Below are 27,761 nucleotides of genomic sequence, written 5' to 3'. Positions count from 1 at the left end.
ACCACGCCCAGCTAATTTTTGTATTTTCAGTAGAGACGGGGGTCTCACCATGTTGGCCAGGCTGGTCTTGAACTCCTGACCTCAGGTGATCCACTTGCCTTGGCTTCCCGGAGTGCTCGGATTACAGGTGTGATCCACCATGCCCAGCTGACCCATATTTTCTAATTGTCTAATGAGCCCAGAGGGTCAGGATAACTCCGAGAACAACAAAGTGCATGTTCATGTTCATCGCGGACTCACAGCTGGCCTGGAGGAGTGATGCTCCTGGACTGCGCCAAGCGCTGTGAACTGTGCACTCTTTTGCTCTGATATGGAATTCAGTCGATGGGTGAAATACCCACAGCCGTATTTTTGGATGAGAATATTTTGTTGGGGAAGAGTTCCTTCTAGATGTGGCCCTTGACTTGGGATGCCCCACAAAATCCATCACTTCCCCATCTGCTGGCCCCCAGCCCGGCCCAGCTCTCCTATCACATGGGGCCAGTCGGCAACTCTTCCCAGTGTCCTTTCTCTTCAGGAATTTGTACTTTGGAAAGACAAGAAATGATGCCAACCCAGGGAGTCTGTTCTCTTAAAGGGGCTTAAAAGGGATAACAAGATTGTGGTCTTATGAGGTCTTCCCCCATGATTGCTGTGTTTTAAAATTAAAGACAGGACCGGGTTCAGTGGTTCACACCTGTAATCCCTGCCCTTTGGGAGGCCGAGGTGGGCAGATCGTTTGAGGTCAGGAGTTCGAGACCAACCTGACCAACATGGTGAAACTCCGTCTCTACTAAAAATACAAAAAAAAAAAAAAAATTAGCCAGACCTGATGGTGCATGCCTGTAGTCCCAGCTACTCGGGAGGCTGAGGCAGGAGAATCGCTTGAACTCGGGAGGTAGAGGTTGCAGTGATCCACGATGTGCCATCGCACTCTAGCCTGGGCAACAGATCGAGACTCCGTCTCAGAAAAAAAAAATAAAGACAGAAGAATCATATTCTGATGCCCTTTTATAGCATCTTTAGTCTTAGCTCATACCCCTAACCACTGGGAATGGAAAGACTTTTTATTAGACATTTTAAAAGTTTAATATTTTTATATATTTTAAACTTTCTAATAAAATCTATAAATATCATTAAACTTTTAAATTTTTATATTTTAAGCTTTCTAATATCTATCATTAAACTTTTAAATTTCTATATTTTAAACTTTCTAATAAAATATACGTGTGTGTATATATATGTATATAAATTATATATACACTCCCACTGTTTTTTGCGGGGAGAGGGTATTTATTTATTGAAGAGATTTTTGAGTTCCTGTGACATTCCAGGTGCTGTTATGAAAAGTATCGAGTCACTGGAGTGCCATGTAAAATTTCCAGTGGGGGAAAGTCACCCAGATGAATATTTAGGTACTGAATGTGAAGAATATGCTTTTTCCAGTGTTGATTGTGTTCATTTACTGGTTTATCATAAAGGATGCTGCTCAGGAATAGCCAAATGGAGAGGTGACTGGGCGAGGTATGGGGGAGGAGTGTGTGGAGTTTCCATGCCCACGCTGGACGTGCCACAGCCCCCATCACCCCCAGGTGCTCACCAGCCCAGAGGCAGCGTGTGTCCACTGTTACGTTGCTTGGATACACTGTCCCTTCCTCTTCCCATATTTTGCCCTCCCCTGACATTCCTTTGCACCTGGAAGACATTAGCCACGGCTTCCTATCATCCCCTGCCAGGTACCTCTGTTTGGGGCCCCACAACTCCCCAGGGCTGCTTCCCAAACCAGCTGGGACACTGAGGAAGGAGGCAAGGCTGGTGAGGAAAGTGCTGCCTGAGCTGCATCAGATCAGATCCCACAGATGCTCACAAGTGGTGCCACCGAGTTAACTTTGAGCAGATCACTGTGGGAGATCCTGCCTCGCTCTGCTTCACTGGCACTGAGAGATGCTGCTGCTTCTGCATCTGCTTGCCTTTTTTTTCTTTCTCTTTTTCTTTTCTTTTCTTTTTTTTTTTTTTTTTTTTTTTTTGAGATGGAGTCTCCCTCTGTCACCCAGGCTGGAGTGCAGTGGCACTATCTCGGCTCACTGCAACCTCCGCCTTCTGGGTTCAAGTGATTCTTCTGCCTCTGCCTCCTGAGTAGCTGGGATTATGGGCGCCTGCCACCAGCCCGGCAATTTTTTGTGTGTGTGTTTTTAGTAGAGATGATACTTCAGCAGGTTTGCCAGGCTGGTATCAAACTCCTGACCTCAACTGATCCGCCAGCCTCGGCCTCCCAAACTGCTAGGATTACATTCATGAGCCACTGTGCACGGCCTGCTTGCCTTTTTCAAAAGAGGTTTTTCCAGCAGTGAAATGCTTGAAAGATTAGGAAAACCAGGGTAAGGAGTGTTCAGAATGTAGGTTTATCATTATTTTGGGATGACAGGGCCAACAGCTCAGGGGATGGATGATTACTAGTTTGTCACTCACAGTTCCCAAGAGGCAGAGGCACCCCATGCCATGCGGGCCAGATGCAGACATGCAGGGTCAGTCAGGAGGCAGAGGGAGCGAGGGGAAAATGTGGCCAAGAGCCTTTCTTGGGGTTTCTGAGGGAAGGAACTGGGGAGGCTGGGCTCTCTGTTGCACTCGAAGCCGAGATGTGTGCTCCCCACCCTGAGATGATTAGGACAGGGGAATGGTGGCCCAGGGTGTAAGAGCCTCAGACAGGAGGTGGCAGTGTGTGGGGACTCTATAAAAGGCACATTTCCTGGCAAGTCTTTTACTATCTCCAGGAACTGGCCAGCGTGGGTGGGGCAGTCTCCCCATGGACAGTAAGGCCCCAGGTGTCAAAACATCAGGATAAAAAAACATGTAATAGGAGGAGGATAAAGAGCAGCCACTGGAAATTCGGGTGTCTGCAGTCTACACTCCGTCATCCTTTAACTCATCAGGCTTCTCCCCACCCCACCCCAACACATAAATACATAGATCTGACTGCCTGTGGTCTCCCGGACCGCCCCCTCCCCTACCTTTCCCTCTTCCGGCCACCCACTCTCTGCTCAGTCCTGCAAAAAGGCACCTTGGAGTCACTGAGGAAGGGAGGGAAATTGTGGGAAGGGAGTCACGTGGGCGTTCCACCCCCATGACCTGTGTTTAAACCCTGCCAGCCAAGACAGACACGGCTTTCAAGGCATTCTTGGATGCCCAGAACCCGAAGCAGCAGCACTCATCCACGCTGGAGTCGTACCTCATCAAGCCCATCCAGAGGATCCTCAAGTACCCACTTCTGCTCAGGGAGCTGTTCGCCCTGACCGATGCGGAGAGCGAGGAGCACTACCACCTGGACGGTAGGCTTCGGCCCGGGACCCCCCGCAGGCCTGAGTCTCCATGAGGGTCTCTAAATAGCCTCTCATTTCACGACCTGTTTTCTTCCAGTGGCCATCAAGACCATGAACAAGGTTGCCAGTCACATCAATGAGATGCAGAAAATCCACGAAGAGTTTGGGGCTGTGTTTGACCAGCTGATCGCTGAACAGACTGGTGAGAAAAAAGAGGTGAGGGTCCCCATCTTCTCAGGACATCTGTCAGGAGAGCCGAGTTTGAGTTTGCTTTTATTTATTTATTTATTTTTTTAAAAGGTGTTACTTGTAAGTAAAATAGTTAGGATGCTATTGTTTTTCTTAGTGGAACATCTGTGCTTTATCCAAGGCTGCAATGTGAATTTTCTTCCTCAGCTGGACTATTTCTTCCTGTAGGAAATGTTTTCCTGACGTTCAGCTCCTCACCCTGGGGATCTCTGGCTTTATTCTGTGTTAAGTGTGAAAGTGAACTTCCATTACCACAATCTGGGTTGTTTCTAGAAGTGTCATGAAGGTCCAAGGCTCTACCTCCAGAGATTAGAATGACACCAGGCACATAGTGGGTGCCCAATAAATAATTGTCAAAGGAATGAAAATTTCAAATGACTCTGAATCAGTTAAATCTACCCAAAAACCTACTTAGAAGAGCAGTGGCAGGAACAGATACACCCGAGAAAGACTTAAGGTGAGCTAAAAGTTGTGCCTGAGTCATTAACAAGCACTTGCCTGAATAAAAGTATGTTGCCAACACAGAGAAGTGGTAGATGTTTGAGATGATGGATAAGTTAATTGCTCTGATCTGATGGGTTATACAGTACATATATCAAAGCATCACTGTGTACCCCTGAACACATACAATTATTATTTTTCAATTACAAAATGCCAATAATACTTAGAGGACTCATAGGGATATGATATATAGTAACATTCATCAATGCCTCTGTATGCTCAAATTCAACTAGAGATTAGACTCAGTTTTTCTTTCCACCTTAAAAAAGAGAAAATATGGGAAGGAACCTAGAGGAAAAACACTCTTGCTGTGACTAGCAGCAGGGTTAAAAGCAGTGTGGGTGGGGCAAAGTTTGGTTGTTTAGTGTAGACTAGAGAAAGCACCTTATCTCCAGAGATACTAAAGGCCATTATCCAGGCTCACTTTTTTGTCCTTAATGAAACAAAACAAGTTTTCAGGCTGTTAAAGGATAATTTTCTGAAAGAGGTAAAATTATGACCTCTCATAATTTATTTTACTCATAAGATGTGGGGGACCCAGGCAGGTGTTGTAAAGGTTCATTGGAAAAGTCACAATCACACAAGTTTACATATGGAGTGAAGAAATATTGAGATGAATTGTAAATGAGACAAACTGGTTTTTCCACAGCTGGAGGAAATCAACTAGGCCAGTATCAGACTGGACAGAATTTACACATCTGTCTGTTACCTACACCTTACAAAGAATTGCACAGGCTCTCAAAGACAGTGTACAGTCAGAATCTGATAGCCCAGGAAGGTCTGCTGTAGAGGATATGTAGTTTTCAACTGAAACACAATTTTGTTTTTACATAACATTACAAGCAGAGCATGAGAATGTTCTGAGACTACTTGGCAGATAATCTATCAGAGTACAGAAAAGATGAAGGTTGCCACCCTGGACTTAGCTCTCACTTTCTTATAAAACTTTATAAGAAGAAAAAAATTATGCTTATTAAAGAAGAGGGCAAAATACAGAAAAAGGCAAGAAGAAAACTATGGTTTCAGGACATAGAACTTATCATATTTTGGTGTTGATTTTGATTGTTTTTAATTAATATCTATGTATATGTTTAGTTATATCTTGAAGGTAATTGTATACCTTGATTTTATGTTGATCACAGAATTTTAATGCTTTTTGTTATTGACTAATATGAATAATACTGTAAACTTTTTTTTATTAGAAGAAGTCCTCCCATCCTTTGGTTTATTTCATTCTAACAGAAGTGCATTTTACTGGGCCATGGAAATGAACATTTTCATTATGTCATATTATATTTTCTTTATATGCCAAATTAATTATTAGATTTTAATGACCTTAGGAGCAAATGACCATGATGCTAAAGATTAGAAGGCGAAATGGATATTGGGTTGCAAAGAATTTAGGAAAAAAAGATGAATATGATCAGAAGTCAGAGACTATAAAAGGGAATATGGCTTCAGTGAACCTGGAAGTCCTTTAAAATGAAATTCTGATATGTAAGAAATCTTTCCAGTGAGGAACAAAGCGATATAGTGCTATACAAAGTATTTTTTGTGGGCTGAGATTGTCAAAAGAAATGTGCAAAAGATGGAAGGAGGGACACTGGCCGAGTACCAGGACTGAAGAGGAGGAAAATCCTACTTTTACCAGGAGGTGCAAAGCCCAGAGAATTTCTGGCTTGGAAAAGATGCCAAAGAGAGCAAGAAAAGATATTGTTGCGGAAGGATAAGACAAACGAGCAGGAAACAGACCCCCAGTGGGAATCAGTTACTCAAAGGCAGTTGGTTTTACTCAAATCTTAAGCCCCATTTCATCTCTTTTTCTTCCATTGAGGAGAATGGCCTTTAAACTGGAAAGGTTGCAGCAGCCTCAATGCCATAAGAACAAAACCCTAGGGAGAATGAGTCTTGGGAAATAGGATGGTCTATGCCAAGATCAATGACAATTCTATTCCACTGCTCTCAGCAGTATATTGGAAGAATTATGGAGACTCAGGCAGGTGATTGTGGAGGTACCCAAATTAAATTCAGATTTTCACAAAAGTAATTTCTGAATTCCTGATCCTTGTGGTTCCCTCTTAGTGGCAATATGAAGTAACAGCCTAGAATGGATTGATGAAGTTTGTAAAGAGGAATAGGAACATTTATCAGTATCTGCTGGTAACAGCAGGTTTACTGTGAAATGGTAACATTCTAGGAACACAAGGTACCTGAATCCTGTCTTCAACCAACATTCCTTAAGATATCTCTGAAGGCAAATAGGCTCACAGAGAACAAAGCTGGCAAAGAAACAGCTTTTTGATGAAACTGGGCCTTCAACCTCCTACCCCCATGTTAAACTCTGGGGAGTTGGGCTAAGAAATCCCTTTTGCTTAACTAGGAGGAAGAAGAATGCAAGAGGGCATTTCCCCTTAAAAGAAGTCCTTAAAAATGCTGACTCAGTAGGGCATCCCAGCAGAACTCTCTCTTGGGGTTTGGGAGGAGGATTCAGAAGGGAACCAGTGGAAGCCCCAGAGAGAGGCTATGGCCAGAGGGAGCACCCTGACCACCTAGTCCACTTGCCATGGGAAGCTTGTCCAGAGAAAAAACTTGTGCACAGGCACAGCATCAGCCCATTTTAAGTTGTGTAACAAATAACTTGAAATCTCAGTGGTTCTCTACAACAAATATTTATCTCATATGTGGCTTTGTAGGTCAACCAAGGTTTGGTTTCTCTTGGTTAGCTCCAGTTCTGAAGGTTCTGGTGTGCTCCTTGTCTCTTCCTTCCAGGATCCAGGCTGAAGCAGCAATGGCTGTCTTGGGCAAGTCCTTCCCATGGCTGGAAGGTGGGCGCTAAGTCACATGCCTACACCCAAAGTCATCTGGGCAGCGATGTGTGTACCCTGCCTAGTCTAGTGGGAGGTGCTGGAAAATCACATGGCAGAAGGTGCAGATAATGTAATTCTGTTGGAGGAAGTAGAGTTTGGACAGTCTACCATGTTGGCCTTTAATCACTTTTAAAGACGTACTCCCAGGGCCTGTGGCCTCTGGGAATTTGACTTTTGTATATAACTCCTCCTCTTCTATGTGGGTCTTTGGGGGATAGGTAGTGGAGACTATGTCATTACCTTGGCTGATCATATCCTGGGAGTTTGGTTGATGAGTTACTTAATATCTACAGACAAAATAATATGGCTGCTTAAAAATTATTTTAACCCTTGGTTGTACTAATGGTACTATAGCTCAGTAATAATGACAGTGATGATTATAATAATCCCAATCAAGGGAGGCAACAATACCTCTGTATCCTGTACTGATGGAGCCACATTTCAGCACGATAGCCTGTTGTGATGGCTCGAGAAGGGCAATCCCAACTGCACTGCATTCAGTGGAGGGTTGCCAGGTTGCTGCTGTATAGGAAACCCAGCTAGATTTGGAAGGAGGTCAGTGACTCCAGTGGGAAAAGCAGACGGGACTGTTGTGAGTCATAGACATTGAACTTGCATCAGACTCTCTGGATCATCGTGTCTAGATGGTTCTGCAACCAGCACTTGTCTGTCTGAGACAGTTTAGCATGTGACCACTGGGGGTGAGTGCCTAAACCTCATGGTCTCTTGGGATTCCAGCATTCACGCTGCCTGTGCCAATAGAGGAATTTTCAAACTCTTTATTGTCTTCTCTCTCCCTCATCTAAAGTGAAATAAAGTCGGCTTTGAAATGGATTGCAAGAAGAAATAATTTGCTTACACTTCCCAAAAGTGGATACTCACTAGTGGAAATGTCTGCAGTTATCTGGGGGTGGATCTTTGTCGTAGACGGCCATTAGCATCTCCCGGGGAAACTGTCTCTGAACACAGAACATCTCCAGTTTTGTAGATCAGTTTTGACTAACTGCATGTGAATTTTGTACCAGTTTGTACCTATTTGCCATCCTTTTCTGAAATTCTAGTAGACAACCATGGAATAAAGGGGGAAAAAAAAGATGAGCCTTTTCTGTCCCCTGTATTCCATGTGTTTCTTTGGGAATGGAGAGAATTTATTTTTCAATTAGGAGATTTCATATGAATTAAAGGATTTTTTTTTTCGTTAAAATTTCGTTGTATTGTTCCTAGCTCAAACTTGGCTAGAACATAATGATACTATTATTTCCCATTGGAAAGGTTAACTGGATATTGTATCTTCAGCCTGTTTTGATGGGAGGTGGTGTTTACTGAGACAGTCACAAATTGAAAGTGTTTTTTAAAAATGTAATCTGTCATTTTGGTGCTATTTCTTTCCTCAAAAACATGAAATTGACAAGTAAAAATTTTATGTATTTATGGTGTACAACATGATGTTTTGATATGTTACATTGTGGAATGGCTAAATCAAGCAGTTTAACTTAGCATTATCTCACATATTTAGGCAAATGTTTTTAGGAGCAGTATTTTCTTGAAGTAAAATTAATAACAGCATGCTGAATTTTCAAACATCATGAAAATCTGAGTATTGATAACACCACCCAGTAAGCTTTCTCACGTCTCTGGCTTTCAGGTTGCAGATCTGAGCATGGGAGACCTGCTTTTGCACACCACCGTGATCTGGCTGAACCCGCCGGCCTCGCTGGGCAAGTGGAAAAAGGAACCAGAGTTGGCAGCATTCGGTGTGTATCAGAAAAGGGTTTTATGGAGGGGGAAAAGTCTAGCTTATTTTTCAAAACAAGAACATTTCTTTTTCAAGACCCAAATGATTAAAAATAAAGTTAATTGCAGTTACTTGAATTGGTCTTCCTGCCGTAGCCACCAACATCTCACAAACACTAAATGAAACCTTCGAGTTAAATTGCCCTATGCGGTCACTCAGCCACGTGGGTGGGTGGAAATGGCTGTGCCCAAGTCTATCCCAGACATAAACACAGAGGCAGGAAAAGAATTTTTTTTTTTTTTTTTGGCTGCTGCTCTGCGTATGTTTTCAAAATAATGGGTTAATTATAAACCAAGGAAAAATAAAGTGAAAAATCAAGACAAAATGGCCTCTGTTTCTGAGACCCCCCAATCCTAGATCTTTTATTTGCTTCCTGACTTTGTTGCTGTTTGGTCTTAAGACCAGGATTTAGGATGCTGGTTCTCAGCTGAGCTGTTGTGGCAACTCTGGAGTGCCTGGATCAGCTGTGAGGTGCATCTCAATCACATTGCCACTCAATACTAGTGAAATTAGAGATGTTTGCAAATGACTTATTTTTTAATAAACCAGTTTAGATGGATGCAATTGCTGCAATTAGAGATCTCATGTGATTGTATTGTAATATGCTTTTTGAGAGAGAGAAAAAACGTGGGTTAGCGTATAATTTAGGAAACATAGCTTGTTGTTGCAATGTAAATGCTTATTGGCATATTGCTGTGTTGTGCATGAATATAAAACTATCAACACTCCATGCTTTTGTTTTAGGTTGCATTTTGTTCTAGCCTCTTGCTAAAAGACTCATGGGTAGGAACATAATATAATGGAAATCTGGCCTATTCTCTTACCTTATATTATTTTTGTGGGCTTGCTGGGAATGGAGGTTGCTTACTCCTTCTTAACTAAACTTTTTTTTTCCTCTGTGATGTGAACAAAGTATCCCCAAATGGAATGTCCTAGTGATTTTAAAATCAAAGTATTTAATGCAAAGATTCATTGGATTTTCTATTTCGATCACTTAGCCTTCATTGAAAAGTTACTGATATTCCCAAAATTTCTAAAGAGCCCCTGTAGCTGTTGATGTCATTTCATTAAAAATAACAAAGGAGGCCAGGCGTGGTGGCTCACGCCTGTAATCCCAGCATTTTGGGAGGCCAAGGTGGACGGATCACTTGAGGTCAGGAGTTCAAGACTAGCCTGGCTAATATGGTGAAACCCCGTCCTTACTAAAAATACAAAAATTAGCTGGATGTGGTGGCAGTTGCCTGTAATCCCAGCTACTTGGGAGGCTAAGGCAGGAGAATCGCTTGAACCTGGGAGGCAGAGGTTGTAGTGAGCTGAGATCGTTCCACTGGACTCTAGCCTGGGTGACAGAGCAAGACTCTGTCTCAAAAAAACAAAACAAAACAAATGTAAGTGCAGAGAAAGCGTGTGACTAAATAGGCCATTCAAAGGAATATTGGGGGTATTTTAAGAAGTTGTTAGTTTTTGATGGGGTAGGTGTTTTGGGGGAGGGGGGCAGTAGTATTTGCTTTCTTTTCAACATCACCACTTGTGTTTCTTCTGTAGTGATTTCTTCTTGGAGGAGTCTGGGATCTCCCAATGCTGCTTAATGGGTCATTCATGGGATGCGGGATATTGATGTAAATGACCCACACAGTGATGTGGGACTACAGACTAGCAATCCTAGAGGTCAATATTTAGATTTTTCATGGCTTTGCCCTCAGTTTTACAGATTCACTGTAGTTAGAAATCAAGAGATTTAGAATAAGAAAATAATTTAAGTAGGAGAAAATGGGTTGGCAAACTCTTTTCTGTTTTGTTTTGTTTTCTTTTTGGGTTTTTTTTGGGACGGAGTCTCGCTCTGTTGCCAGGCTGGAGTGCAATGGTGCGTTCTCGGCTCACTGCAACCTCTGTCTCCCAGGTTCAAGCGATTGTCCTGTCTCAGCCTCCCGAGTAGCTGGGACTACAGGTGTGCACCACCACGCCCAGCTAATTTTTGTATTTTTAGTAGAGACGGAGTTTCACCATGTTGGCCAGGGTGGTCTCAATCTCTTGACCTCGTGATCTACCCGCCTCGGCCTCCCATAGTGCTGGGATTACAGGCGTGAGCCACCGCGCCTGACCCTCTTTTCTGTTAAAGGCTACATAGTACATTTTAGGCTTTGGGCCAAGAGGCCACATGCTTTGCCACTGGAGCCAGAAGTAGCCATAGATAACATGTAAATGAATGAGATGGCTGGATCAGCAGCTGCACCACACAGGCGGCAGCAGGCCTGGGTCTGTCCTGAAGGCCCTTGTTTGCCAACCCATGATGTAAGTGATTCAGGAAAATGCTGGTTTTGAGGTTGGGGATTTAGGTGCCACTTTCTGCACAGGCTCCGATAGTGGACTCTGCATTACTCTGTTCCCTGCCTCTCGGGCTGTTTATGAGAAGTGAGTGTGGGAGCTGCCTGCAGGAAGGCGGGCCCATAGCACCTGTCCCTGGTGTAAATGGAGACTGCATACTCCAGCTTCAGGGCATCACACTGTCAGCAAACTCAGTAGGGGCTGTAGTTCATAAGAGAAAAACTGAAGGCTCTGAGATACAAGACATGTTTATCATTATTCAGAATCCTCTCCAGAGTAATAGGAAAGAGAAGGGGAAGGATTAAAGTTGGGATTATGAACAAAGGCTGTAGTCATGACGAGCTTCTGTGGATTCCCAGTCGTTAAAGAGACAAGTTTGATGGTTTGGGTGTGATTTCAAGTAGCAAGGCAGAACTAGCAGAGAGGCTGAGCAAGGAGTTGAAATAAGGAAGAGGTGCTGTGAAGGAAGGATCATGGTTACCCTCAGTCGGCAGATTTGGGGTTAAAATGTGGTTGTCGTCTTGTTTTGGTTTAAACCTCTAACCTCAGGAAACAGTGCAGCTTTCTTCTGAAACCGAAGTTGACTTGCTGCCAACGAAGCACCTTGATGTGTCACAGGATGGCTCATGTGTGCCAAATGTTGGTGATCGTTGCCTTAAACAAAAACAAACAAAAATAGAAATAGCCTTCTGCCTTGAAGGGTATTTGACATTCACCTTTTGGGGCACAGAACGGATGCTTTAGGCTGGCAAAGGTAGCATGAGTTTTGGAGATCATCAAGGCCATGTCTGAAGGGATCAGGCAACACTGTGGAGTCACTTGAGTAACACCAGCTCTGAGGGTTAGGGAAAGTTTAAGGGAGAGGCTGAGGTCCCGGTGCCAGGCTGAAGCTCACTCTCTGGCCCTCCTGCTGTGATCCACAATGGTTAAGATTGAGGGAAATCGAGGGAATCAGCATTGAGCTGTGGTCCCAGTGGCGTGGTGGCGCTTCTGAGATTAGAGTCATTGGGGTAGAGCTCTTTCATTTCTAAGAGGACCTAGCTGTCCCAGCCTCTGTGATTTCTCAAGGCTTCATAGTGGGAATGAAGGGGCTTCTCAGGTTGCTTGTGCTCAGCTGCTGTGAAGAGCTGGTGTGGCCTCCTCAGGTCAGTGTGAATCTTTGGAGGGAAACTGCCAGTCTGTGCTCTGGGAACCTTGAGGGGTCAGATGCTGTGAGGTGTGAAGGGCTGCGGGCAATCTAGACCGAGTGGCTGGAGTCAGTTTCTTTGCATCTCAGGGCTTATTTCCCTGCAGTGGAGATTAGCGTGATCTTACACAAAGAGGAGACAAGACCGACCTGCCCTACGTAGGATAGAAATTGAACCAGATACTTCCGGTTGGCCTCCAAAGGGCCTGTGAGCCTGGTGGCCCATCCCTGAGAATTCTCTGAATGTTTGTTCCTTTTGTAATTCTGTGTCTGGTATACAAGGCTGTGCCTCCTTCAGCTGCTGTGTGACTGGGCTATTCCTTGGGGTCAGAGTATGAAGGGATAATGGAGACTATCTTAGTCCATTTGAGCTGCTATAACAAAATATAAACTGGCCAGCTTCCAAACAACAGAGATTTATTTCTCACAGTTGTGGAGGCTGGAAGTCCAAGATCCTGCTTTCTCCTACTTCCTCGCTGTGACTTCATAGGGCGAAAGGGTCAAGGCATCTCTCTCAAGTCTCTTTTATAAGGACACTCATCCCATTCATGAGGACAGAGTCCTCAGGGCCTGATCACTTCTCAAAGGCCCACCTCCTGAAACCATCACAAGGGTGATTAGTTTCAAGGTATGAATTTTGGGGAAACACAAACATTTGGACCATAGCAGAGACCCTGACACAGAGAACAAAGGCCAGGCAGGAGTCAGTCACCCTTCTATTCCTTCTGGGTGCCAACTCTACTTCTCCTTCTAGGAAGAATCAGAATCACTGCAGGTTAAATGTGCTTGGCATTGCTTAACGAATTTTCTGGAAGATTATGCATAGCTCCATTGTATCTCCCCACCCCCGAAAGAATATAAGAATGAAACTACATGTTTACCACTCCTAGAGAGCTTACTCTGATTCAGTCATTCTGGAAGACGTACAGTTGAATTCTATTTCATAAACTCATTTTTGTTTCTTTAGGTCAAAAGATGAGTTATATTTCCTAAATTATCACTGTCTATGTGCACTATTACCTTAATTTGCATAAATGTAAATCATCTTCAGCAACTGCATTGTTATTGTGAAAGACGTTTATATTATTCCTCCATCTACTGAATTAGTACATTTTTGTTGAATATGTATCAGCTGAAATTTTAACCTGGAAATGGTATCATACCTAACATATTTTACGCAAAAGTTTTTTGGGGCATAGGTTATTTGCATTTATGTAGGCTTTCTATGTTTATTTTGAACCTGGAAACTTGTGTCTTAATAGGCTTTTGATTTTCACAGATGTGATGAATGAATGGAAGGTGGGCGGGAGTCAGTTAACTGGGATCTCGATGTCCTCTTCAGAACTGTAGTGTTTATTACTACAAGTTAGTGATGTCAAGGGGAAAACCCTACACATGACATACCATAACTGTCTTTATTTTATTTTTTCCAGTCTTCAAAACTGCTGTGGTCCTTGTGTATAAAGATGGTTCCAAACAGAAGAAGAAACTTGTAAGACATCTTATGTCACCCCATGGTTTAAAACTATTTGTCTATCTGCTTATCAGTTATGTCTGCGTAAGTCTACCATTTTGTCAGTATGAGCCTTTTTATGATCTTTGTTCTTTCTTAAGCATTTGCTAAGGATGCTTGAGATCACCCATCCTGCCATCTTTTCAGGCAGGCTTATGTTTAGAGCACAAAAATGAATTGGTCTCATTTTTGTGAATTGGAACCAACTGGACTCAATTGGCGATTGGGTCTGCCATGGCCCAGAACCTTCCTAACGCTACTTTTCCCCTTCTCTGTTGCCCCTGTTCTTCTTTTGGGATCCCTTTTCTCCTCTTCTCTGTGTGTCTCTCTTCACTGCATTTGCTTAGCAAACTTCTTTGCACACCCTCCCCTCAACGTATTTATCACGCAGCCTCTCACTTCCTGCTGGATGGACAGGAGCTCATGGGGGTGAAGATCCTTTGGGCACGCCTGGAGTTACTGCGTGAGAGTCTGTCGCAGGTTTAGAAAATGCGGGGAACTGGTCCGGGGCAGGTTAGATTCTTCTTATGCAGCTGGTTCCTTCTCCTCTGCAGGTAGGATCGCACAGGCTTTCCATTTATGAGGACTGGGACCCCTTCAGATTTCGACACATGATCCCCACGGAAGCGCTGCAGGTTCGAGCTTTGGCGAGTGCAGGTAAACTCTCACCTGTGCTGGGTATTTCACACACATATTTCTGGTGTGTGTAGGAATTATTTGTTTGAATCCACACTCTTGGTCTAACCCTTCTACCGTCTTTTTTTTTTTTCCTATGCTTAACTCTCTTGTCTCTCGATCTCTCTATTGCCTCTTATTTACCCAGCCATTGATTAAATATTGAATGAATGAATGAATCAAGTGAATGAATGAACTGAGTGAATGGATGTGTAATGTCTTCAAAATTCCTGGAAAAGATTCTAGTTATTCTATTCTATAGATTAATACTATAATGACTACCATCTGAGTACAGTGAGCCTGTGCTGCTTGAAAGAATCCTTGAGACTGTGAGCAAACAAAGCCCACGTAAACTACTCACTTGCCTTTCAACTGAGAGATCCAAAAATACTACCAAAAGCACCAAAAAGCATTGACTACACATGTTTTTTCCCTAAAGCATTACAAATCTTTATCTTTGGTATTAGTGTGAAGGCTTTTAAAATGTTGATTCTTTTTTACGTTTATTTTAATTTTTTTAAAGATGGGGTCTCATTCCATTGCTCAGGCTGGAGAGCAGTGGTGCAATCGTAGCTCACTGTAGCCTCAAATTTCTAGTCTCAAGCTATCCTTTCCTAGTACCTGGGACTACAGGCATGTGCCAGCACACCCAGCTAATTTTTAAAATATTTTGTAGAAGTGGGGTTTTGCTATTTTGCCCAGGCTAGTCTTGAACTCCTGGGCTGAAGCAAGCCTCCCGCCTTGGCCTCCCAAAGTGCTGGGATTACAGACATGAGCTGCCATGCCCAGCCTGAAATGTTGATTCTTTTTCTATGATCCACATAGCAGTGAAGTGAGTTGTTGGGTAGCTATGAGTATACTTGATAATATAATTAGACGATGCTTTAAACACATGAGTAGCAGGGTACTGAGTAAGAAAAGTGATATTTCTGTGACCCAGAAGCTCCCCATCCTGGGACTAATTTGAGGCCAAATTCTCAAGAGGAGGAATGGGCTGTGTGGCTCTCCCAGGCGCATCCTGGAATGAGCATCTCTGGAGAGTCAAGTGGAAACTCACTCTTTAGCCACGTCTGTTCCCTGTCCCACTTGGACAGCAGGTGCAGCTTTCATCAAGAAAAGCCCTGGCGGTAGAGACCTGCAGGTGCATGACCAAGTGAATTTCTATTTTATGCTTTTGACATCTAAGATGAACATTAAGTTCCTACTATCCAATTTCTGTTTTTTAGCCTCTCATTGTTTCCACTTGTCATAAGCAGTAAAACTGGATCTGATCCTCAGAAAACCAACCCACCCTAGTCCAACGTCATGAGGAGAACCCTCTTGGCATATTTGGCACACTTTGAGTTACTCTTCCAAATTAAATGAGGCGTCTCTTCCTTCACAGTTTTTCTGCCTTACAGTAGGAAAACTCAAATGCAAAAGCCATGTAGGGCAAATACATTTGGAATGATTATTTGTTTTAGAAGGTTTCTCTCTAAGCTTCCAGTAGAGATTTGCCGGATGCCCTTTTACTTATGATGTGATTTGCAAAATTGATTTATACATGAATTTGCAGGCACCTGGAAGTTGTGAGTCTAGGGCAGCTACACATAGCATTTTGAGGTTTGAGCACTTAAATACTAAAGTCTTACTTAGAATCGTAGGTTATGAATGATCTAGTTCTTTTGTTTCCTTGTGCCAGGTTTACAAATGGAAAGTTTATTTCTGTAGCAAACTGGCAGCTTCTAAGCCAGGAATTTCGCCTGCGTTGAGGAGTAAACACATAAAAACTTCAAATTTTGAAGACAAAGCCATCTTTGTAATACGACATTCCATTCTCTCTATTTTTCATTCAAGTCAAGTTTAAAACCATCAAGATAAAAGCTTATTTTAGTTGAGTTATTAAGACTAGTCAAGATGTCTTTCATTATGAAATCCACTCTAGTGGATTTGAGAATCAGAACATGGAATTTCTAGGTTTTTATCTTAGTTTGGAAAGTTTGTAAAATTTTTTGCAGATAGATTCTGGTTACGGTTAAATCATGCAACCACAGTGAGGGTTTGTGACCAGGGTTCTGAACCACTGGATAAAAGTGAGACTTCACAATGTATGGCCTGAATGTCTGCAGTGAATTGTTCCTTTCACAAACACTTTATTCATGACTTAAAATACTATGCTATTATAGGCACTACAGAGCTTCAAAATTATTTTAAAATTGTCCCTTACCTTCTTGATATACCATTTTCTGCTGTGTTCAAAGTAGACTCCAGGGGTAGGCTGGGGACGAGAAACCCCATTAGGTCTCCAGGGCTTTAGGCCCAGCCACCTGGGGGAAGGCTCCCTTAACAGACAGCAAAGGCTTACCTGTCATATCCCTGGCCAGATGAAATCTGCATAGGAGGCTTTGGCTCCATTTAGTCCAACTGTTGCCAAAACAACTAATCATTTAATTGAAATGCACAGTTCAGTTAAACAGACTGCATGGCTGAAAGAGTTGAGTTCAGGCCACGCGCAGTGGCTCACGCCTGTAATCCCAGCACTTTGGGAGGCCGAGGCGGGTGGATCATGAGATCAGGAGTTCGAGACCAGCCTAACCAACATGGTGAAACCCTGTCTCTACCAAAAATACAAAAATTAGCCGGGCATGGGGTGCACATCTGTAATCCCTGCTACTCAGGAAGCTGAGGCAGGAGAATCACTTGAACCTGGGAGGCAGAGGTTGCAGTGAGCCGAGATCACACCACTGCACTCCAGCCTGGATGACAGAGTGAGACTCTTGTCTCAAAAAAAAAAAAAAAAAGAAAAAAGAAAAAAAAAGTGAGTTCAGTCAGTATGATTGACTGGCCTTTTAGACCATCTAGAAGATTTTACCAACTGGAAATTTTCCAAGTGTTCTCTTCTTTGCATCCGTTAAGCTTTCAGTCGCTTCATCTCTTTAGATCGTGGAATAATAGGAAAATATCTTTGATCTTATACAGTTCTGCATTATTAATCCTCTATCATAGCTGGAAAATGCTTTTGCAAACATGTAAATAAATCCACTTGAAACATACCCTGACTCATTGTTGTTTTAATTTCTTTAGATGCAGAGGCAAATGCCGTGTGTGAAATTGTCCATGTAAAATCCGAGTCTGAAGGGAGGCCGGAGAGGGTCTTCCACTTGTGCTGCAGGTAAGCCCGGGCCTGTAAAGTCGAGGCCGTGTTGACATTTCTGCAGATTGGAACGATTTGGTGTCTTACGTTGTGTTCTGGTGTTTGGTACATTGTTTGTACTGTAACATCGCTGAGATGCAGTAAATGGAGAGTCAGCTGGGAGGAGCTTACAGCTTGTGAAGGTGTTATCGGGATTCCTGATCATTTGGAGCACATACGGAGGTCAGCCTGTGTTGATCACCTGCACGTCTTGAGGGGAAGCTGGGCTCATGATGTGGGCTTCTACTTATTTCTTGTTGTTTTTCTTCTACCCTGACACCCTCTTTTGCCCTTCCTTCTCTTCTCTCCCTCCCCCATGAGAATTTGAGGTCTTCTCCCATATGAAACCTATTCTTTTATTTTTCTAAAAATATAAGATGGATGACCTCAACAGATGGCATTTAATATATGTCTTTAAATGTGCCTGTATTGAATCATGCTTTTATTTATTTATTTATTTATTTATTGAAACAGAGTCTTGCTCTGTCGCCCAGGCTGGAGTGCAGTGGCGTGATCTCGGCCCACTGCAACCTCCACCTCCTGGGTTCATGCAATTCTCCTGCCTCAGCCTCCCGAGTAGCTGGGACTACAGGCACGTGCCACCATGCCCGGCTAATTTTTTGTATTTTTAGTAGAGACGGGGTTTCATCGTGTTAGCCAGGATGGTCTCGATCTCCCAACATCGTGATCTGCCTGCCTCAGCCTGCCAAAGTGCTGGGATTACAGGCGTGAGCCACCACGTCCGGCCAACTTTAATTTAATCATAAATACTCAGTGATTTACTCAGTAATTACCCAGTACCTCACACAGTGAGTACTAACGTACTATGGATTACTTACAAAAGACAATAGAATCAATATTACGATTATTAGCAATATTTTATAATGTTAGTATGGTAAGAAGATACCTTTACCAAGCAGGAACTATGCTAAACACCCTACATTCATTATTTCATTTAGTCAGACCTAGGTATTAGGTTGCTACAAAAAGCACCTGCAGTTTTTACCATTAAAAGTAATTAAAAGTGCCATTACTTTTAATGGCAAAAACTGCAATTATTTTTTGCACCAACCTAATACTATTCTTACTCCAGTTTACAAATGGGGAAGCAAGGCTTAGAGATGGTGCTTTGCCTAAGGCCTTATAGAGAATGAACACTGGTGCCGGGCATGGTGGCTCACGCCTGTAATCCCAGCACTTTGGGAGGCCAAGGCAGGTGGATCACTTGAGGTCAGGAGTTCAAGGCCAGCCTGGCCAATATGGCAAAGCCCCATCTCCACTAAAAATACAAAAATTAGCCAGGCCTGGTGGCAGGCGCCTTTAATCCCAGCTAGTTGGGAGGCTGAGGCAGGACAATCACTTGAACCTGGGAGATGGAGGTTGCAATGAGCCAAGATCATACCACTGCACTTCGGCCTGGGTGGCAGAGCGAGACTCTGTGTCAAAAAAAGAAAGAAAAAGAAAATGAATGGTGGATTTAACCTCAAAACCCATTTTTGTGTTGCTACATCAGATCTCTCTGTGTTGGATGACAGAGGTCAACAAAGGGCAGATCCCCGGGAAGCTGTCAGGACTACAAGTGAAATGTTGTTTGTATAACCTCGTGGGGTTTGAGCACCACCTTTACTGTCTATTTTGGCTCATCTGTTTGTGATTTTGTTGGTAAGGTCCATGGGGTTTAGTAGCCCTGCCTACACGGATGCCGTATTTATTGTTAATAAGGAATACCAGGTGAAACTTACCTGTGTAAAAATATGGGGAATATAACAAGAAAAATAACTCTTACCTAGGAAGCACTTTTTTTTTTTTTTTTTTTTTTTTACCATGAGAATTAGGACTTGGGAAGATTTTATAGTTCTTTATAGCCTTAATATATACATGTTGAAATGTGTCATGGGAACTGTTGATATTTACCAGGAGGGAGCTCAGCTCTAGAGGACATTAGGAACGTTGAGACGTCGGCCTTTGGGTGCTCTGCAGAGCTGCGAGAATCTTGTGGTTCATTTACCCTCAAAAACATTTTATAATGAAAAGCTCTGCCTTGAGTGCCAGGAGCAGAATTTGGCAGCTTCTTGGTACAAACTCTGACTGTCCATAGATCTGTTCGTTAATGGGCTGCTCTGCCCGACATCAGCGGCAGGAGATGGATCACAAAGCATGAAGGGAAAGGAGTTATGTGCTCTTTATCACTGGCATGAAATCACCGCTCAGCATAGAAATTGGAGTCAAGGCCTCAGTCTTTAACCTTTGGCCTTAAGGGATATTTATTTGGTTGCACCTTATAACCTTAGAAGTTCCCCATGTGTTAAGCCCTGATTCTCTAACATCTGTAAATCTTCTTTTCCTAGCTCCCCGGAGAGCCGAAAGGATTTCCTGAAGGCTGTGCATTCAATCCTGCGCGATAAGCACAGAAGACAGCTCCTCAAAACCGAGAGCCTTCCCTCATCCCAGCAATATGTCCCTTTTGGAGGCAAAAGATTGTGTGCACTGAAGGGGGCCAGGCCGGCCATGAGCAGGGCAGGTACTGTGGGGATTCGGACGTTCAAGATTCCCGTCACCCCCACTCCGCAGTAGAACTCCAGTGAGCTTGACCTCCTTGTTGAGTGGGGGTGAGGTGTGGCCTGGTGGGGGCTGATGTAGGAGGACGGTTTTTCCCTGATGTGAGGTTCCTTGCCCTTGCCTCCTTCCCAGTGGCTCCTGGGGATCCGCCCTGTATCTACATTCCTCTTGTCCTCCCTCAAGCCTTCCCTTTGCCTCCCTTCTCCTTTTGGCTGGTGAGCTCCTCCCTCATTTGCCAAGTCGGGTTGCAGACACATCCTCTTTCTGGAGAGGCTGTCTCAGCCTGCTTGCAGAATGAGAGTCGCTGCTTTGCATGACAGCCAGCTTTGTCTAGCAGAAAGCCGTGTGTCACATTTCAGCAAGGTCACAGCCCTCTGTTCATGGTGGCTTCATGGCCTGGCAGCACAGCAGTGCCTGCTCTCAATAGTAAGGATCCTAGGGTTGGTAGCCGTCATGACACTTCCAGTTTTTATCCTGGCCTTGGGCCTGCAACTTTATTTTTAGTCTCCATGTTAATTCGGGGAAGCCTTGAGCTATTCTTGGAAACAAGAATCTAGAGTTTAAATGGTCCCAGTATAAATATTCTTGTAGGACATAATCCATTACAGTGGAGCAATAGAGAAGTAAAATAAATGTATCTAGGAAGAAGGCTGTTTTAATACTTAGGGACTTAATGACATCAAGATACTAACATTGTGACCAAACCTTTCTTAAGAGGCAGCCCAGAATTTTGCAGGGAGGATTTCATTAAAAGAGACCCCCTTTGCACTTGCCAGAAAAGTTTCTGGCCTTTGTCCCCATTACCATCCTGCCTATTGAAGAGGGATGGACAGAAGTGTGAATGCTTGAAGGTTTTCATAGGCAAAACCTACCTGGCTTGACATGGGATATTACATTCTTTAAGCACCTTAAATTTAACTAATTTAGGGGACTAGTTACTGTAACCTCTTCTCCAATCAATTGATAAATGTATATTGAAAACTTAGTGCAGTGAACACCCAGCACTTTGCTAAGTTTTCTGAGGTATCCTAAGAGTCTTTCATATGTCCATATGCGCAGTTTCTCATGGGGTCCCCATGGAGGAATAGTTTATTGGTCCTTTATAACTCACTTTAGAGATTTTTGTCTTGGATTTGTCCCCTCTTGTTTGCTAAGGAAATGTTTAAAAAGGTTTGGGAATATGCGTCTCAACCTCAGGGAACTCACCTGTTTCAGTTGTTAATCAAAGAACCTAAATTCAGAGCTGCATTCACTTTGAAACTAAGCATGGTTAGTCTGTCTCTCAGAAGTTTTCCTGCTGAGATCCATTTGGAAAGAAAACAAAACCAGCCCACAATTTAACACCATTGTCCGTCATCATGATTACCAAGAGAAAGCCTGATGTCATAGCCTGTTGGATTTAGCTGATTGAAAGATCTTTCTGCCTGATGGCTCATTTTTGGCTGAAGAAGGTCTGTATCACTTTGCTTTGGAGGCATCTCACTATCCTCAGAATCTTCATGTCAGAGGATTTTAAAATGGTGCCTGAGTAGATGAGCACAGCAATAGATGGTCAGTCTTAACAGTGACCACTGGAAATAGTCAAAGATTGCATCCCTGAAAGACTGGGAGGAACCCAGTAATGGTAGCCGAGTTCTTAAGCATACTAGGAACAGGTACTCATACTTCATTTTGCTTTGTCTTGAATACCCAGGTAGTTTATTTCTCCCTCTGTTCTGTTTGGCTAGGATAGTAAAGCCAAATAACTCTGCTTCCGTATTCAGCCTAAAGTACTATACGTCTGCCAATAATCCAATTAAAAAATTTTTTCTTTGTTCTACCTGTTTTCTTATGAAAACGTTTAAACTTATAGAAGAGCTGAAAGAATTCATACCTACCATCTATATTCTATAATGTTTTTCTATATTCTCATTATCACTCATCTGTTAGAATCCATCTGTCATCCATCACCTCATCTTATTTTTGACATATTTCAAAGATGTAGACGTTAACACACTTTACTCCTAGATACTTCAGCATGCAAATCATTAATAAATATTTCCAGTAGCTTTGAGTTGGGGTAGTTCTAATGTAGTGATTGGAGAGAGGGATGCTGTATTTTGCTGGTGCTGAGATAAAAGTGAACAAGAATTTTTGTCTCTTCTCAATAGAAATCAGTGTTTTTTTTTCCCTGTTTTCTATTCCCTTTTTCCATTTTACCTGGAAATGGCTTTTATTCCCATCCTCAACCAACAGTAGTGTCCATTTGTTCCACAGTTTTAGATGGCGGAACACTCAGGAATAGTGATGGATACACAGGGGTCTGAAGCAGAGGATGGCTGCCGTGGGAGCCAATTCAGCCCCTCGTTGACCTCTCTAACCTTGTGCCTGCTGGGTTTGAAGTCAAGGCTGCATTTGGCAGTAATTGAGACATGAGGCATCTTCTAGCAGCACTGAAGCAATTGGATGGTTCTGGGGCTTAGGTTTCAGGAAAGCAGCTCCCAGTTGGCATTGAGACTCTTCCCCTCCACTGGAAAGCCCGTGTTGCATTTCACCTTTTCGTGTCTAATGCAACAACCGCTTCACTCTTGAGGGAGAAGCAGCAGCCTTCCCTGTGAGCAGTCTCATGTATGTGTGTGGTGGGATCGTTGGCTTGATCGGATGGTGTCTTTTGTTCGCTTGTTTTTAATTCTGGCTTCCTAGAGGGCAGTAGGTGAAAGAATGAATTTTTCTTAACTGGTAGTCACTTTATACAGCGCTTTGTGGATCAAACTGCTTGGATGTCATTGGTTTTTAATTTCTCATTCCACTGAGGCACTGATATGTTAATTGCTTTGTAGAAGAATGAGTAATACACAGACTGTAATTGGGGGAGACTAAGGCACACATTTGCTTAGCTTCCTAGCTCATGTGGGACTTTATCAGAAAGAAGACAGGGAAATAACTGAAGATCCCATGTCTTTGAGAGCCACTCTTTTTCATAGGCTCTCTAAGAGGGTTGTGGTGCCCTTAATCTAACTGCAGATCCCAAGAAATGTTATGTTCAAGTTCCCAGAAAACAAGTAACTTAGACCGGTGCTTCTGCCTCCTTGATGCCTATTCTACAAAGACAGCAAAACCATAGATGCACCCCCACCCTTACTAAAGACCTATTCCAGCTAAACAACCCTGGGACAGCCCTGGGGATCTTCATAGCACTGGGCCATGGGACATGGCCAGGATTGAGGACACTAACTCACTAACTAATCCCCACATCAGTGGTCTGTCTACTTGAGAGCAGCTGCAGTCTGTGTTACCCATCTCTTAGGTGCACAGGCTAGAATAATAGATTATTTCAGAGGGAGTTGAGTGCCCCTTTGCGCATAACCTACAACCTCTCCTGTGTGCCCCGGTTCCCCCTTGCCCTTGCATCAGTTGCTAGAACATCCTCTAAGTCCAGATACCTCGACGAGGTAAATGCTCCAAGACAGATTGGTGATATGTAGACTTTAAGCCCCAAAAGACATCGAGGCATTCAATGCATACCATTTTGGTTTTTATTTTCTCCTGTCCTTTGCTTTCTGGATTTTCATCTCACGTAAAGCATGTGGGGGTTTTATTTTTATATTTTTGTGTGTGTGTGCAGTGTCTGCCCCAAGCAAGTCTCTTGGGAGGAGGAGGCGGCGGCTGGCTCGAAACAGGTTTACCATTGATTCTGATGCTGTCTCCGCAAGCAGCCCGGAGAAAGAGTCCCAGCAGCCCCCCGGTGGTGGGGACACTGACCGATGGGTAGAGGAGCAGTTTGATCTTGCTCAGTATGAGGAGCAAGATGACATCAAGGAGACAGACATCCTCAGTGACGATGATGAGTTCTGTGAGTCCGTGAAGGGCGCCTCAGTGGACAGAGACCTGCAGGAGCGGCTTCAGGCCACCTCCATCAGTCAGCGGGAAAGAGGCCGGAAAACCCTGGATAGTCACGCGTCCCGCATGGCGCAGCTCAAGAAGCAAGCTGCCCTGTCGGGGATCAATGGAGGCCTGGAGAGCGCAAGCGAGGAAGTCGTTTGGGTTAGGCGCGAAGACTTTGCCCCCTCCAGGAAACTGAACACTGAGATCTGACTGTGTCACCTGCCCTGTAGAGAATGTGTGTAGATACTTCCTGCCCTAACTCTGCTCACCCTCCTGTACCGTCGACAAGAATGTCCCCTTAGGTCGCGCTCTTGCACACACGGTTTTGGCAGCTGACTTGGTTCTGAAGCCATGTAGCCACCCAACTTTGTCATTTTCAACAACATCAGAAAGAATTCCTCAGAATCCCAAATAAGCTTGAGTCCTATCTTCTGTATATTACTAAGGGCTTTTATTTATTCTCAATTAATCAGGGCCTGAACAATTAAAAGAAAAAAGATTCTATAGCACTGGAAAGCAAATCACCCCCAGGAGTTAACGGATGTACAACAGATTAATTTAAGGGACAGTAGCACACACACGATCCTTCTATCTGAAATCAGTCTCCTAGTTGGGGAAACCTCTTTCACACACAAAATGAAATGAAATGTGTACAGCTTGCAGTGTTCCGACTGTACCCTTCCCTCTTCCATGTCTGAGAATCTCTGTGTATTTTAAGAATGTGTGAGGAGAGGGTGGCGATTCATGTTTCAGTGAGCGTCTTTTTTTTTTCCTTCCTGTTTTGGTCTATGGCTGGTCTTACTCTGTGTTCATGTTCGGAAGCTCTAGTTTTGCATAGAATTATAGAGATGCCAAACTCTTTGAAAAGAGATCCAAATTTATCACTTGAGAGAAAGAAAAGAAACACTATTTTTTGTATTTTACCTGAGATACAGGGGCACAAATAGATGAGAATTTTACAGTGTTAGTGTATCCCTGAGCCTAAAAAATGAGGATATAACCTTTTACAGAGAGAGTGAGGCGTGATGGTTTTATATTTATATATGAAAGGCCAACAAGCTCATGCTAAGGATATACTTTTCTTCCAAGAAGCGGATTTTTTTTTTTTAATGTTTGAATCTATATTTGAGATGGGAGTTTGGTTGGATTAAACATGACACCCAGGTGGGCGGTGTGTGTGTCTGTTGCACATGGCAGGGAGGGGAGCCTCCTTCTCATGGGGTTGCCATGGTGATCATTGGTTTTTTCCATCAAAATTGCATCTTCATCCATAGATTACCTCCCCTTCCCTGACAGTCCATAACCAAACCTTTAAACAGAACAACCTCTTTAAAAACTTCTCTTGTGTTTAATACTTTCTTCATGCCAACGAAACAGGGTAAACATGCTCAAAACGTTAACAGTCTAAACAGATATCCAAATACTAAGAAGAAAAACAAGTTATAGCACTTTCAATTTTTTTTTAAAGGTTTATAGCTTTTTCTTTTCCCATGTCACAATGTCCACTTCCTAAGAAGGGTTTAAAATACTATGAAAACTTTCTTTTTGGGGAAAATATCTATTTGGTGTTTGACACATCAGTAGGTACTTTAAAGACCTGAATTTTATAGTAGCTTTAGGAGTTATATTTTATAAAAATCAGTTATGACTTTATATTTCCAGACAATAGAGAGTTCAGTACATCATGCTCTTGTGCCTCTGCCTGCTTTTCCTGCGTTCCCACCCTGTATTCCCCCCGCCTTTCGGGTTTCCAGGGCTTCGAGCTTGATCTTTTGAAAGTTTTATTCTATTAAATTTTTGCTATATCTTCTGGTTTTCTTAAAAAGCTTTAGAATGGTTTCTATACCCTTTGTATCACTGCATTTTTCCATATCATCTCCGGTTCGATCGCGTCCAGATGGAAAACGGAAGCAGAGGCTTCTAATCATCGCATTTACTGGCTCCAGTGCAACACATCCATCTGAAAACACTCGGAAGTCTGGTGCTTGGAGAGGGTGCCATTGTCTCTTGTACATAAGGTCATGACGTGTCTATGTCAAAAGTTCTTATATATTTCTTTTATAAGCTGAAAGAAGGTCTATTTTTATGTTTTTAGGTCTATGAATGGAACGTTGTAAATGCTTGTCAAACAATAAAAATAATGAAAAGTGTCTGGGCGGTTCTATGCCTTTTTGGATGGGAGGATGAGTATGAATTGTCGGCAGGAGACAGGCCGTGGGAGAAGATTCCTGGGAATGCCATTTATTGAAATAACTCGTGATCATCAGGAGAACGCTGTTGTGGTAGAGCTTGAAGTTTTAACGACAACAAAAAAGGTGCATTACAGCTGCTTGGCATCTTGACCTAACGTTGCCCCTACTGGGCACTGTTTCTTTTCCAGTCTCCTGCCTATCCCGATGGGAGCAGGCTGGGGAGGTTCCTGTGAAAATATTGGGGTGAAGTGCAGAGCTCCGACTGGCTGACTGAGCTCTTGAATCACTCCACGTTTTATCACCGGGGGCCTGCTGCCTGAGTCTTTCACAGAATCACCAAACAAGGTAAATACAGTCTTGGGCTGCCTTTCTCTTCCTGTCAGAGTCCCCACATCTCACCCTCCCGAGTCCCTTACAAACCTTACCCGTCAACGTTACCCCATCCATTCCTGCCCTCAGTGAAAAGATTGTCTCCTGTCACTAGAAGAGCCTCTCCCTGGCGTATGAGGAGCCCTGTGGTGTAGCTACTTGCTCCTCGCAGTGGAAGTCCTGACACCAGCAGTGTCAGTGTTACTGGGAGCTTGTTGCAAGTGCAGAAAACTGGGAGGCAGGAGGAGCAGTTGAGGCTAGAAGTTCGAGACCAGCCTGGGCAACATAGTGAGACCCCCATCTCTACGAAAAATAAAAGCTAGTCGTGGTGATTCACATCTTTAGTCCCAGCTACTCAGGAAGCTGAGGTGGGAGGATCGCTTGAGCTCAGGAATTTGAGGCTGGCAGTGAACTGTGATCACACTATTGCACTCCAGCCTGGGAAACAGAGACCCTGTCTCAGAAAAGAAAAATGCAGAAACTTGGGCCCCACCCAGAGACACTAAACCAGAACTTCCATCTTAACAGGATCCTCTGATGACTCATCCATGTTCATGTTTGAGTCACATTCGTTTGGTAGCCTCCAAACATTTTGATGTTGAGCAGTGATTTGGAGCACATTCCTCTTTATTTTAAATATATTCAGGCATTACAGCAACAATATGTACATCTTTAAGACACAAGATGTCTCTCTGTAGCCCGTGCATCCGTCTTGGGGGATGACTGAAGCCAGCTTTAACACCTGCTCCATGAAGTTATTCCAGCAGTTTGCACTCTGGTGTAAATGAGATTTAGCAGTTGGTGAGGAATTTAGCAGTTCCTCACCAATATGTGTGCAGAGGAAATGAATGCTCAAAGTCAACTATAGAGGAATAGTCATCATACCTTTCCCCACTAGTTTTCGTTTATTTTCAGGCTCATCTCCCTCCCACCAGGCTGGCAGAAGACATCCTCAGTTTTCCTCTCCCTTTCTGTTCTTGAGGTTTGGGGGCGGGGTGCTCCCTTCTGCAAAGATAACTGTAGCAGTAACCAGTGTCCTCATCCATCCACGAGCTCCTTCACGCGTGATGGTGGGCTCTCTATTGTATCCTTTTGCTCACCCAGGACACTTCTGCAGCCTGGTCCCCGGCGTTCTGTCTCCTCTCTGGGACGTTGCCAGGATGCCTCGCCCAAGTTCTGTTCCCTCTCCTTCCACAGA

The 27,761-nt window shown here is 43.5% G+C and overlaps 1 protein-coding gene across 15 annotated transcripts in view; it reads left to right on the top strand.

Moving 5' to 3' along the window:
* TIAM1 (TIAM Rac1 associated GEF 1) overlaps positions 1 to 26,152 on the top strand; it is a 441,301-nt gene extending 415,149 nt beyond the window's left edge. For all 15 annotated transcript variants that reach the window (XM_054542445.2, XM_054542444.2, XM_024239448.3 and 12 more), the window contains 8 exons: positions 3,126 to 3,305; positions 3,394 to 3,512; positions 8,559 to 8,667; positions 13,653 to 13,711; positions 14,287 to 14,389; positions 17,471 to 17,558; positions 19,928 to 20,100; positions 23,743 to 26,152. In XM_054542445.2, coding sequence (XP_054398420.1) covers positions 3,126 to 3,305; positions 3,394 to 3,512; positions 8,559 to 8,667; positions 13,653 to 13,711; positions 14,287 to 14,389; positions 17,471 to 17,558; positions 19,928 to 20,100; positions 23,743 to 24,212 — 1,301 coding nt within the window. In that variant the 3' untranslated portion in view covers positions 24,213 to 26,152. The remainder of the gene's footprint in view (positions 1 to 3,125; positions 3,306 to 3,393; positions 3,513 to 8,558; positions 8,668 to 13,652; positions 13,712 to 14,286; positions 14,390 to 17,470; positions 17,559 to 19,927; positions 20,101 to 23,742) is intronic.
* The last annotated feature ends 1,609 nt before the right edge of the window (positions 26,153 to 27,761 follow it).

Source organism: Pongo abelii, chromosome 22 (assembly GCF_028885655.2).
Source record: "Pongo abelii isolate AG06213 chromosome 22, NHGRI_mPonAbe1-v2.0_pri, whole genome shotgun sequence".
NCBI classification, from domain to species: domain Eukaryota; kingdom Metazoa; phylum Chordata; class Mammalia; order Primates; family Hominidae; genus Pongo; species Pongo abelii.
This window is presented reverse-complemented; position numbering and strand designations above follow the sequence as displayed.